This window comes from Gadus morhua, chromosome 10 (assembly GCF_902167405.1).
Source record: "Gadus morhua chromosome 10, gadMor3.0, whole genome shotgun sequence".
NCBI classification, from domain to species: domain Eukaryota; kingdom Metazoa; phylum Chordata; class Actinopteri; order Gadiformes; family Gadidae; genus Gadus; species Gadus morhua.
Genome location: NC_044057.1, coordinates 15,793,334 through 15,807,685, shown reverse-complemented (window position 1 = coordinate 15,807,685; position 14,352 = coordinate 15,793,334). Strand labels below are relative to the sequence as shown.

The 14,352-nt window shown below is 45.7% G+C and overlaps 1 protein-coding gene across 1 annotated transcript in view; it reads right to left on the bottom strand.

Annotated features, from left to right (window-relative positions):
* Window positions 1-14,352, bottom strand: part of LOC115552860 (testican-1) — a 69,597-nt gene that overhangs the window by 15,971 nt on the left and 39,274 nt on the right. Inside the window, exons 5-6 of the mRNA XM_030369223.1 lie at window positions 3,087-3,201; window positions 1,218-1,350 (exon numbers count right to left, since the gene is read on the bottom strand). Of these exons, the coding sequence (XP_030225083.1) occupies window positions 1,218-1,350; window positions 3,087-3,201 (248 nt within the window). The remainder of the gene's footprint in view (window positions 1-1,217; window positions 1,351-3,086; window positions 3,202-14,352) is intronic.

Here is a 14,352-nt window from a genome sequence, read left to right as displayed (position 1 = left end):
ATTAGAGGTGCCGAACAACCCACTGACTACATCTTTTTTCTCACACACACACCATGACACACACAAAACACACGCACAAGCACGCACAATAACAAACACACCAAAAATAGCCTTGTTTTTCTCCTTCTACAACTTTATTGCAGTTGGAGTCAACGTTTTTCTCTTGGTGTCACCCCCTGAAATGTACTGTTGATTTTTTGACAAAGTAACAGCAGCTCGATATCAAATGAGGAGCTGTTGGAACAGAGACAAAGAAAGAACTTATATTATGATGGGCTGCTATTTGCTTTTGCTGTGAGAAATGTCAATTGCATTTTGCCATTCGCTTTTGGCAAAATGCAAAACACAAAATGGTGTTTCATTGATTTAAAAAGGAGCCAAAGTCATTCTTGTCCCCCTATTAGCATTCTGGGTCTGTGCCATATCTTCGTTCCACCATTTTAATTCCGATAGGTTATACGAAAGTGAACTCTGCCAGGTGTCCGGCCAATAAAGCAGGGAGAAGCAGTCAAACGCCTACAAGCAGCCATCCCCAGATCAGCCTCATTACATTAAGCATAGGGCACAACAACGATTATGGAGCACGCTGGCTTGCACACGCCCAGGGCCTGCTGATGAATAGGCCGGCCTCAGAGAAACAGATGAGGGTCCTTTTAGCGCGACTCACGCTATAATAACCCTGGCTCTCAGTCACTCCCTGGACACTCACCCCCATAGGGGGGGGGGATAAGTACAGCAGGTTGCCATTATTCAGACCACAATCATTAGCCTCAATGCCAGGAAAACCGGACAAGAGTCAATACATTAAAGAGGAATGGGATAGTTACAAGGAAGGGAATCAAAGGCCTTGAAATTGGGGAACGGACGGAATCTCATTGCCCAGGAAAAACCAACGGAAGGCCGCGGAGCACTCATCCGTAATGACAGTACCTAGGAATCTGTGCAACACCGAATACATTTCATGAGGAAGACAACCGAGCAGCCATCAGATAATTACTTACAAATGACCTCCACTTGCAGACACAGTGGGGGAGAAAGAGAGCTAGAGAGAGGGGGAGAGAGGGAGAGAGAGAGCGAGATAGAGAGAGAGAAAGAGAGAGAGAGAGAGAGAGAGAGAGAGAGAGAGAGAGAGAGAGAGAGAGAGAGCGGGAGATAGAGGCATTCATTATGAAAGATGAACAACCTTCGGAGCACGCGAAGGGAATGATGAGGCTTACCTTGGAGGAGTAGGTATGGCCATCGGAGCCACATACAGAACTGGAACGGCTCCCTGAACACGGCCTACATTTCCCATGAGCGCCTGCTTCAAGCCAGTGTTTGTTGCCTACACTTCCTTTCCTGGCTTTTACACTGTTAGAGACAGAACAAGAAAGAGACAGAGAATGAAATCAGGGGGTACATACACACATTCATCTGCCAAAACACACACATAGTGTACGCAAAACATGCATATATGGTGTAGAACTGCTTTACATTGTTGAAGGATTTTTTTTAATAGAATGTTTGTATCTGTATTCAGATATTATGCAAAAAAGCTGTGTCACATTGGCTAGGATGCCTCCTAGCCAATGAGACACATCCTGGAGCTCTCCTAAGGGGGAACCTAAAGCTGACATGCCCCGAGGACAGCTGACCCCTAACAGCAGCCACATCTAATGAGCGCTCCCTAACTCCCTTACGGTAACCAAATATCGCCAGGCTACAACCCTGGCTAGCGAACGCTTGCTTCAACCCACCTCTTCCACTCATCAATAAATGATGACATCATTATTTGTATACTGATTGTGTTCAATGTCAACCGTCAGCGTGGCCTGACGTTTGCGCATGGAGCGGTTAGTGGACGTGGCTCTGCTGCTTAAGAGGGCGGTATCACAGGACGTAAGTCAAAGTCCAACACAGCTGGTTGGCACCCGTTACCATGGTGACGGGAAACAAGCCCACGATCTTGTTTTCATGACCTCCAACTGCTAGTGCACTCTGACAGTCTCTCTCTCTCTCTCTCTCTCTCTCTCTCTCTCTCTCTCTCTCTCCTGTTTGGGTGCAGGTATCTCAGCCAGGTGAATCGCACCAGCCGGAGTAGAGGGTTTCTAACATCGCTGTCAGAGTCATTACTCTGGCTGCCTGCAGGTAGCACACACCCAGGTGTCTCCCAGGGACTCACAATCCACCATAAGCATCTTCAGTTACATTCCTCACACTTGTCAACACTCAGCAATCTGGGCAAGTTTCTCTTCCCGAGCTGACAGCACGTCTCAAGTCAACACAAGACAAATATTGAATGAGGGTGAAATCATATTAGTATGTCATATAGGCATATATTTAATTTATCAACAGACACACACATTGTAGAAACATTACACTAAAGAAATGGGATGTTGCTTTTATATTCTAACTAAATCATTTAGCTGAAATGTGTCCTGCTGGGAGAAGATTTTGCGGACCCAATTAATTCTGATCATTCCAATTTATTTCATTGTCAAAACAATGTCACAGTTCAAGGCATGAATAAGAAGGACGATTAAAACGTAAGGTTAATAATTGTGTGTTGGATATATCTAGCAGAGCAAGGCTTTGACACAAATAAATATATATTAAAAACACAGAATTGCCCTTCTGCCCTTGCGAAACCATTTCAATTTAATCATAGGCCTTCTGCAAAATGTTTCACATGTTTTTCCGGAGGAAGAGAAGAGCCCTTTCAACTGAAAAATGGAAAAGCATAAATGGATCAACATGGTGCTGGTGAAGACACAAGGACCACAGAGCGCACGGTGTGACGGCGGTCTGCAGGCTGTTGCAGACAAAGAAAGGCATCAAAGTGAATTGATTGTGTTCTTCAGAGCCTTTAAATGGAAAACACCAAAGGCACTTTCACAGATAGCTAACATGCTTGGAATTACACTTGTTGTTTTTTTACACTCGAAAATATCATATTATCATCAAAACAAAACCAAACAAAACCCTTCTTAAAACGAACGTGACGATTTATTCATGACCCTCGTCCGCCGGCGCGCGTTGACAGTGCTTATCCCCAGCCAGCTGGTGTCAGTATCAGGGTGGTTCTTATCGGAGGCGACCGCTCTCACCCTGGTGCCGGCTGCTTCCTGCGGGTGCACACGGCGGTGACGGCGTCCTGGCTGACACACACCTTGTGCGGAGGGCAGCGGACCTTTCGACAGGGGTCCCTAGCCGCGTACGCACCTACGGCAAAGGGAACAGGGACAACAAGTGCAAAGCAAATAAGGAGATCGATAAACATTTTGCCAGGATTTGACCTTTTGTTGTTGTTCTACGATGATTCAGTCTTGTCAGCTGGCCAGAAATATTGGAGATTGGGATACAATAAGAAAGCAGGATTACACCAGGGTCTCCGTAGTGCCAACCCTTCTCACAACAAACAAACTTTTCACAACACCAAGCCCGTCTCCCTACGCGTCTCCCTCTCTAAGGTGACATCATCATCGCCGTGGCAACAGATGCCCAGCTGGCCTGCATCCAAGGTGGCCGAGATCAAAGCGCCTCATTGACTCTGAACATTGTTGAATTTCACGCCAGGCTAACAGAGCCGGCCCACCTGCAGGTCAGAGGCAGAAAGTTACCCAAGGACAGCAGAGGTGCCGGTGGGCCTGGGAGAAAAGACAACCGAAACAAGAGGCAAACGATGCAAAAACAAAGGGGTTTGCTGTGGAAACTAAAGGCGGAAACATAGTCTTAGTGGTACAAAGGGTTCATCCCAATGATAAAAGCCAGTGATGGTTCTTAAGGCAACTGAGTACTGCGTTCAGCGCAGACAGATCAAAGCTTCACGCACTAGTGCACGGCTCCTAATAATACAAGATTGGAGCTTTCTTCCATTAGTGCTCCAATAGGGGTCGGTGTGAGAGTGTGAGAGTGTTTGAAAAAAGATTTGGAGAGAGCGAGAGAGAGAGAGAGAGAGAGAGAGCGAGAGAGAGAGAGAGAGAGAGAGAGAAAGAGAGAGAGAGAGAGACTCTACCAGCGTCTCAGATTTGTACCACTAGAACTGGACATCAGACCCACCGGGAGACACACAATTTCAGAGAGCTTGTAAAACCTTTATAAGCACATTTTGCAATGAGGTTGTGAAACATCATTCAACCAAGAAATGCTATCCTACAGCATTTGTGGCCCTTCCCTGATTTATGATTCGCAATAAAATACACACACACACACGCAAACCACCGCAGCAATATAAGGGCACACCCTCTTCCTCATATGATGTCACTACAGAAAGGACAGTTGTTATGCATACTTGCATGGGGTTAGAAGTTAGAAATGCATGCATGAGGTATGAGATTGCCATAGTGTTTCCACCGCCAACCGACCCCTGCAGCCTAGCCCTAGTGTCTAAGCGACTATGAAAGTCAGGTAACGCCCTGCAGTTGCTCAGTGGAGATCACAAGCATAAAACTCTGTTCCAACAGTCCAACGGCCAAGAATCAGTGCACCATCACCACTGTAAACTAAGGAACGGGAGGCGCAGCGGCCTCACATCTGTTCCCTGCCCTTTACACCGCTCCAGCCCGGCTGTATGGGATGGATGTTTACGAGGACAGTCAATCACAGGAGTAACAGCTCCTGGTTCGGATGACGCGGTATGTCCTGTTTGGTCCATGGAAGCAGTCCCATCGACACCCCGAGTAGAGACACAAATCTATTCATTTATACGCCCACGTCCAGTGTAAGAGGATTAACCTTAGCTCTAAGCCGACGCAAACCATGGTGACAATCTCAGATCATAAAGAGAAACAAAGAGTCATTAAGTATGAAGGGTTAGACGTTCTTTTCCGGCGCATTGTTCTGGTAAAAGCAGCCATCTTTGATGTACACGTGGACGGAATAATTAGTTCTGAGACAAATCATTTGCTTTGTTGTACATGATGTGGGGGGACAGACAAACGACATGCATTAATTAAATCCACAAACGTAAAGCTGTGTCATTTGTAATTATGAAGGCAAACGAAAAGGCCTCGGTCCCCCTGTCAGCCGGGTGCCATGACAACCACAGGAGATGCCTGTCAATGAAACCTGAAGGCTCTCCGACTCCATTAGAGTCTGGCCTCAGCTTTATCAGTCACTGCCAGGGTGGAGAGTGCCTGTGAGGGGGTGAGTGATAGGGGGGGGGGGGGATGGATACCGGTGTGCGGACAACAAAAGGTCGCAGGACACTTGAGGATTAGTGTGTGTGTGTGCGTGTGTGTGTGACCTCAGCGGCTCAAGGGAAATGGAATATTAAACAGCAATGTGTAATACACGCACGAATAGGTTCACACACACCCACACACACACACACACACACACACACACACACACACACACACACACACACACACACACACACACACACACACACACACACACACTCACACACACACACACACACACACACACACACACACACACCCACACACACACACACACACACACACACACATATACAAAAACACCTCTCTCTCGAACACACTGAACTAATAAAACTCGCCCACATAATGTCCCATCCCACACAGATAACTGTCCACAAGAAACATCCCATAATCAGAAAAATTGGATTTGACTCAAAGAGGTTGCTTCCACCGGAATGTCCTCTGGGACGGGGGAGGAAGGAGTAGTGATAAAATGGGAGTGGAAGGAGTAGTGAGAGAAAGGAGGAGGAAGGAGTAGTGATAAAATGGGGGAGGAAGGAGTAGTTGAGAACGGGGGAGGAAAGAGTAGTGAGAGAATGGGGGAGGAAGGAGTAGTGAGAGAAGGGGGGAGGAAGGCGTAGTGAGAGAAGGGGGGGAAGGAGTACTGGAGATCTGCAGGAGAACTAAAGGTGGTCAAAGTGACGGATAGTGATGATGACGATGGGTGGAGAGCAGACATTTTTGGTGCTGTGTAATTTACATTTAGGGCATTTAGCAGACGCTTTTATCCAAAGCGACTTACAATAAGTACATTTGTCATAAGAAGTGCATCAATATATCGCTGTCAGTACAGAAAGGATGTTCATAGAACCAAGTGCAAGTACCACAGAATTAAGGACTAATTTATTTTCAGTTAAATGTGTTTTTTATGTTCCAGCTGTTTGCAGAACAATTCCTGGTTGAATTATCATAATTTTTTTGATTACCTATGTTTTTTTGTTATTCATTTTATGATCAGTGTTTTGCCGTAACGTAACCCAGTTCACACGAGGCGACTTTAAATAAGGGCTGGGAAGGCCAGAGTAGCCAGTCAACACGGCTGCCTCCACAGGGAATGCAATCATAACAGCAGGGACAACGTTAAAGAACCTCTCTAAGGACCTTCCTGGCCACGCTGGGCCACAGTCACCCATGGTACACAACAGGGCTCATTACTATTCAGTGTGCATGGGTGATTGTGGATTAGGTGACTTCATCTATTGACTTGCTGAGTCCATCCAGCTCAGCCTAGTTGATCTCTCTCTGTCTCTCTCTCTACCGCTCTCCATCTTTCTCTCCATCCTGCTGCACTGCACAGCTGTGGCAGGGTTTTTATATTATAGATCACAATACTTTTTATTGAAGTTGAAATCAATATTATTATACACAGGGATTTAAGATTGACTTTGCATTAATCGTTAGGCAAAAGTTCACTCAACTTTCAAAAACAGGCATTGATCACCTTGTGAGATGTGAGAATGCGGATCTGCATAATGTTTCACTTAACCAAACAAAAAAAAGAAAAGTAAAGTCTGCGATGTCCAAGTCAGTTATTTTTTAAACAAGCCTTCTGAGAAACTTTGCCTCGGTGGACTATAACTTTTAAGTTACATTTCCTATGGTGAGATGAGGACAAGGAAGACGGAGGTCGAGATGCATCGAGTCTGTTTGTGCTTTGGTCTCCACAGACACAAATAAATACTGACACGATGATGCTGAGCTTCTGCAGTGTTTGGACCGGCGTGTGCGTCAGCAATTAATATTGTGCATGCTACTCCCCGCACAGACCGCAATTAAACCATTACGTTTTCTCCAGCAGACTCTAATTTAAGTAAGACGCTTCTGCTTAAGTCTTCATCACCCTCACCCACACAATGTTATCAGATGAACTCCTACTGTACTGCAACAATAAAAAGGAGAGAAAAGCAAAAGCTTATGTTTAAAATGTCATCCCTAAGCAGTTCATGAGTTTCCTTCTCCTCTCCCCGGCCCATGGAGGAGAGCAAGAGAACACTTTATCTTCACCAAGTCCTCTGACGTGGACTGAAAGGAAAGCTAGTAATTAATGGCCTATTAATATTAATAACATTAATAGGTAGTCAGCAGAAGGGTTGATAGAAGGCGTGTGCGGTCACTGGGGAACACGGCGTCATTGACCAGCGATCAGGCCTCGTTCTTTCCAGTTCAACGTTCCCTCAGTCTCTTGATTTCCCTAGCTGTGTTCTACCGAAGAACAAATAAACAAGACAAAGATTCAATAAGTGACAGCCCCGGCACCCCCCCCCCCCCCCCCCCTTCCCACCCACACTCACACACACACACACACACACACACACACACACACACACACACACACACACACACACACAAACACACACACACACACACACACACACACACACACACACACACACACACACACACACACACACACACACACACGCACACAACCCCCCCCTCCCTCCTGAATGTTTTCTTCTAACTACCTCCATGAAGAATACGTTCTCCACTTTCAGGCTTCAGCAGGACTAATTAAAAAAGATGATGCTCTGCTCTAACCTGAGGGGAGGGGGAGAAGAACGAGAAACAGACAGAGAGAGAGAGAGAGAGAGAGAGAGAGAGAGAGAGAGAGAGAGAGAGAGAGAGAGAGAGAGAGAGAGAGAGAGAGAGAGAGAGAGAGAGAGAGAGAGAGAGAGAGAGAGAGAGTGAGAGAGAGAGAGAGAGAGCCCCAGAGACAGAGACAGAGAAACACACACACACAAATAGAGAGAGAGACATACGTAGAGAGTGAGTGAGTGAGTGAGCGTGAGAGAGAGAGAGCGAGAAAGAGAAAGAGAAAGAGAGAGAGAGAGAGAGGGAGGGACAGAGTGAGTTTACTCCTGGGGATGTGAGTCCTCACCAGGGGAGGGACGGGGGAGGGAGGGGGAGAAGGAGGACGAAAGCGGATGAAACGCCTCCGGAGAGGCTGGTGCGATATAACAAAATAAACACGGGGGAAATTTAAAACATGGCGTTTAAAACATAGCAAAATATCATTATAGATTTTAACGTAGCTGGGGAGACTAAACAAACACGTTGAGCTCAAATGCCCGAAGAAAAATGAAAAATGATAAATCGAGAGAAAGAAAACTATTTATTCTCCTAACAGGACTAGATACAAGGACACTCACAGATGGACACACTCTGCATTCAAAGGCATGGAAATACACTACAGTATTAAATTTGATTATTACTATTTTATATTATATGGTGCTACGCAGCTAGCTACAAACACATCAACATGCACCCACACACACACCCCCCCTCAATAACACACACGCACACACACACACACACACAGACACACACACACACACACACACACACACACACACACACAGTCAAGCCATGAGGCAAAATTCAACCTGCCGTATTCTACAACTGGATATCTATTAATTCTTCAAATATGATGAATTCTGCTCTCTGCTCATCGATTCACCTCCCCTCATGGATGCACATGAATACATAACTGGTCGCTGTACTGCGGCAGTGGCTGAGGAGGCAGAGTGGGATTACTGGCGACCGGAAGCTTTGAAGTTTGATCCCCAACTCCCCCTAGCTGAGTGTCGAGATGTCCCTGGGCAAGCCACATAACCCTAACTGCTCCAGGCAAGCAGTTGACACCACCTGGCGGTGTATGAATGAGAATGTTAGGGCCATAATTGTTAAGCGCTTTGAGAGGCCACTGGTTAGAAAGTAACATGTTAACGGGCAGGTATAGTATACTGATCACAAGCAGAAGATAACCATGGATGGGTTAGCAGTCTGATGAGCTCTGTTCCTTCCCTCCGCTGCCTGCTGGAGGCCTGTAGAAGACCTAGTTTTGCGAGAGTCCTCTAATTGCACCAATGACGCCATCGTGGGATCCATTATGGCAGCAGACTATGAGTTTCCCTCCAAAAGCCAGCCCCTGGCAAGGGAATAGGTCTGGGCTCCAACTCGTCTGCAGATGCCTTGCTGAAGGAAACCTGGTTTCTCTCTCACATACTTTTCCCCATCATCTATCTTCTGTCTCTTTCCATTCCATTACAACCCAAATCTTTTTATTTCGGTTCCCTGGGACTTTATGTTTTTAATTTCCTTTCTTGTTCATGTGCTCCATATTTTCATCGCTCTCTCTTCATCTTATCGTAGCTGTTATAATTTTTCAATTGTACTTTCCATTTTGGTTTTTCCCGACCAGATATTTTTTTGGGCCTTCCTTCCTTCATTATTTCCTAGTTTCCTTCCAACCTTCTGTCCTTCCTTCCCTCTTCAAACTCTTCCTCGCTTCTCACACTGCTATGAGATGTTGTCGAGGATAAGAGATTGAGTCGTTACCTCAAAGCCCTCTATTTCACTAGCCAGCCCCTGACTCCTAAAACGACTCATATCAGATTGTCTCTTGGAACACGGAAAACTTTCTTGGGAGCGAAACATTACCAAATAAAGTGGCATAATAGAGGCCTACTCAGTCGGAACGGTTGTGGAAATTGCATCACTTCTCTCAAGCCATCCTCAATCTCATAGCATTGCCACTGTGGTATTAGCCTTTTCCTTGCTTTGTTTCTACAAAGCGAAAAATAAACATTAAAATTGAAATTGTTTCTCCTTTGAAACTAAGAATCCAAGCAGGTATACGACCTTTTCAGAAAACAAACAAAACTAGAAATATATAAGAAAATATGACATCCCCATAAAACCATGAAATACAGAAAATGTGTTTGAGCTTCATAATCCCCTACATTATCCTAGCAGCATCCACCATGCCCCTCTTTTCCAATCTTGAACAGAGATAATGATTACACGCTACCATAAAACACGATTTGCTATCAACTTTCATAGCGGTGGTTCATATCAGAGTCAGATCACTTCACATGCAGTAGTTTATTCTGCCATTTATATCAGCAGCAGGTACATCAGAAAGTATCAAGCTATATTACTATCACTGTTCGTTGCACCTGAGACAGCCTTGGTCATACTGCTACCGAAGTTAAATTATAGAGTTTGGTTACTTTTCCATCAAGTATTTTACTATCATTACAATATCCCTGTTTTCTAAATCTGATATTAGACCTGCAGCCAACTGACAGTAATGCTAGGTTTAGCAGTGACCCGCGGCTAAAGCCTCCACAACAATAATCAGGGGTCCAGCTCTGATCACGGTGTCTGAATTTCCGCGCGGCAGGCCATAATAGGCTTGTATAACAGCGGGTCTCCATGTCTGATAATTGTCATCTCCTTCATACCACCTGAGATGCCTGTCTGGGCTAATTGTAGTCTGGAAAAAAAAATGCGGCGTCAACCCACACTGAGAAGCTAATGGCTTTTTGTGGGGAGCGGAGTCTAAGACGCTGCGGCTGAACGTTGACTTTGGCATCATGCCACGCTTCCTACAATTTAAGAGATAGAAACAAAAACAAAGCCTCCCCTTCACGTCGTTGATTTTGGTTTCTTTCTTTGATGACTTTTTCACAAAAAAGGTAAACATTATTTGCGTTTATATTTATTTTAAGGGCCCCATTTCAAAATCGACCCGAGAGTGACATCAAATGTGGGCGTGTCCACCCTGACGTATGACGGATGGATCAATCCACCAGTTGGTACAGTCCAGTGGCTGGGCTGTTGGACTGCTCTATCTATCATGCACCAGCACTGCCAGATGTAGCATTGTCCTGTGATGCTAGTCCTTCTAGCAGGACTGCTGGATCAAAGATTTGTTTGTCCAATACAGAATTATGGAAGGATGCGGTTTGATAGTTTTAGTAAAGCCTTTTGCTTACAGACTAAACATTACTCTTAAATGTCGAATGTTGTCTGTAGCACATTCAGAAGTGTTATCTAAATTAATTTGCAGCACACAAATTCCCCATTCAAATATTTGGCACTCTTTTACAGGGATCCCCTTCATCTCCAAAACCTCTCTCACTGACACACAAACAGACACAAACACACACTCATGCATTCCCAGATTGTGATTCATGCCTTCACAGCACAGAACCAAACTGGCACCAAACACAGACACGCACGCTCACACGCGTTGTAGGTGTCAGCGTTGAAATAGGGCGCTGAGAATTACAACCCTGCTCATTACCGACGGGTCTCAGCGGGCAGATAGAGAAACAAAAAGGCTAACACCAGCATCCATATTTCCTCCATCCGACTGATCTACAGCGAGCTGGGTGTTGTGCCTTCTGCTAAAACAGCGACTTCAGCAGCACCGCAACAGTCCTGCTCCATCGATTCACAGCCTCGTTCTGGCCTGGAGTTGTGCTGCTGCTGCTGCTGGCTGTGGTGGAGGCTTGTAAAGCCATAGATCCAGCCTGGTAAGACCCCCTGACACTGGCCCCTCTCCCTGACCTGGAGGGTTGGGGGCAAGTGGTTGGTGGTGCGCTAACAGAATTACCCGGTTTTATTTTAATAACCATCCTAGGATCCTACATATTGTCTGCTAGGGCTCGGTGTCCCAAGGCAACCACGCCATTCATGCATGCTATCAGAGTAATTTCAGTCATTAAGGCAATATTAATTTCAGCTCATCTGATAAAGTCCCATTCATTTGGCTGACATGATTAAACTCTGATGATTGCACAATAACAGTATCTAATGTGTCCTCTCTGTGCCTCAGCAGGCTCTAATACTCTTTATTATACTGCCTGCGAGTGTTTGTGTGTACTTTGTGTTTGTGTGTGGTTGGATGCATATGTGGTGTATCTTGTTTATGTGTGGGTGCGTTGTATGTTGTGTGTGTTGATGCGTGTGTGGTGTATTTAGTGTGTGTTTATGTACGTGTGTGTGTGTGTTTGTGTATGTGTGTGTTTGTTTATGTATGCGTGGTTGTGTGATTGTGTATGTGTGGGTGTGGTGTACATTGTGCGCGCCTGTGTGCGTGCCTGTGTGCGTGGATCTTCCCTGTGGCAGGGAGATAAGGTTGGTTGGTGCGTGTGGGCGGTGATGGTGACTCACGTTTCACGGTAGAGAGAAACCATTAAAACCAGGACAGTTAACACGAAGTACAGAAGTGCCACGGTGAGAAGCACGGAACCAGCAGACATCGCCAACCGCAATCACATCTCCCCAAAGGGCCAATGAGTCGTGCACACCGCCCCGTATGAACTCTGGGCCCTCTGGGTACTACAGTGTTCTCATGTTTCTATCTCAGTGGTTCTGGAACTCTTTTTACAACGTTATCTCCTCCCAGGGTATTGCTACACCTAAGTACCCCTGGCAATTTTATTTAATATGAACAATGTTGTTCCATGTTATAAGTTGTGCAACCGATTATTTGGTGGAATACTTGTGTCTGAGAACTCCCTGTTACCCTTCAAAGTACCCAGAGGGGTATGCGTACCCCTATTTGAGAAACATACTCTATATCATACAGATACACATATATCCCATATGATTGTGCCAGACGTTTTGGATTGAATGGAGTGATAAATGACAAGATTTTGGACAGGCTCGGGTTAGTTACTGTGAATAGCTGATATCAGTGGGAGCGTTGCCCCTTTCCAGCCCAGATATGTCTCGGCTCATTAACGTGATTGTAGGTCGGTCAGCCTTTCAGCCTCTCCTCATAAAACCCCCCTTTTCAGTGGCCCCCCCCAAACTTGTTGCTATGGTAACTACGTTGTTATTTGTATGTCATCTAATTAGGTAAACAGAGTGACGGAACACACATCAGTTTGAGGAAAGTGTCTGCATAATAGGATTATGATTTTATTATTACTTGGCAAGCAATCTTGATCTGGGTCATTGTCTACCCATCAGTAAATAATAATAATATTATTACAAAACATAAGCCCCCAAATGAACAAGCTCAGAGGGAAATACTGGCTCCACGCATAACGCCAACACTAGCATTATGTGTGGAATAAATAAACGAAGGCTATGGATATTTCATGGGGACATCCACACTGCCTGACTCTCCGCTGCATCAAACAATAGCGCAGCTTTTTTAGCTTAAACTATAAATATAAACAGGGGCATTGTTGTTGTGGTTCTCGGTAAATGATAAGCTTATGCCCAAAGCAAACGTAGGGGTAACACCACAAAGCTAAATAAAAAACGACATATTTTATCAAGGAAACCATGAAAACTAAGCTTTCTGCGAGGAGGCTGGCAATGAAGAGCTGCTATACATAGCGCATGAAAGAAAGACCAAAGTAATGGAGGTGGAAATGGATGAGGATGCATATTGTAGGCGAGGACAGACATGCTCTTACATTCAAACCATATTGGTCAGCACTAATTCTTCCTGCCCTGGGCTCTTTTTCCCTCTTCCTAGTGCATCTCCAGGCACCCTTCCTGTCCATGACATACCAGTGTGTGTGTGGGGGCGGTGGGCGGCGTAGAGTAAGGAAGAAAAGGCGGATGAGGCTCTGAGCCAGGGGGGCTGAGGTGTGTCTGAGCTGGAGGAGGCTCAGCGCTTTTATCAACAGACCCACACCTGGGCCCAGCCAGAGCACTGAGCGGTGGACACACACCGAGCACCCAGAGACCGAAAACACAGCAGCCTCTCTCTCTCTCTCTCTCTCTCTCTCTCTCTCTCTCTCTCTCTCTGTCTCTCTCTCTCTCTCTCTCTCTCTCTCTCTCCCTCTCTCTCTAGTAAAGATTGGATGCATTGATATCTTAACTATTGCAGTTTAAATGTTGTTGTGGGTGTGTTGAAGGGAGTGTTGTTAGATAGAGCAATGGTTGAAGGACTTTTTGGTTAATATTCTGCAGAAGGCGCTAAGGCCAGCAGTGAACTCTCACCGTGGATCACCACGATGGAGTAAAGCTCATCTGACCGGCTGTCATACTGCGTCTAAGTGAGAGAAGGAGCATTTGACCGACCTGCGGCCGTGGGAGAGCATTTGTGTGTGCATGTGTATGTGTGCATGTGTGTTTGCAGGAGTGCGTGGGTGTGTGAGTGAGTTTCTGCCCCCGCACACCAATTTTGCCACCTGGCTGTAAATGGAAACGAAATTGAAGTAAATGTCAGTGCAAGGCTGACATTTTAATAGCTACAAGCCGGTTTAACTGCAGATTGCTGCATTCATTCAATTGGGTCAGGGAGGGAGGGCAGCAGTTTATGTGTGTGTGTGTGTGTGTGTGTGTGTGTGTGTGTGTGTGTGTGTGCGTGTGTCTGTGTGTGTGTTTGTGTGTATGT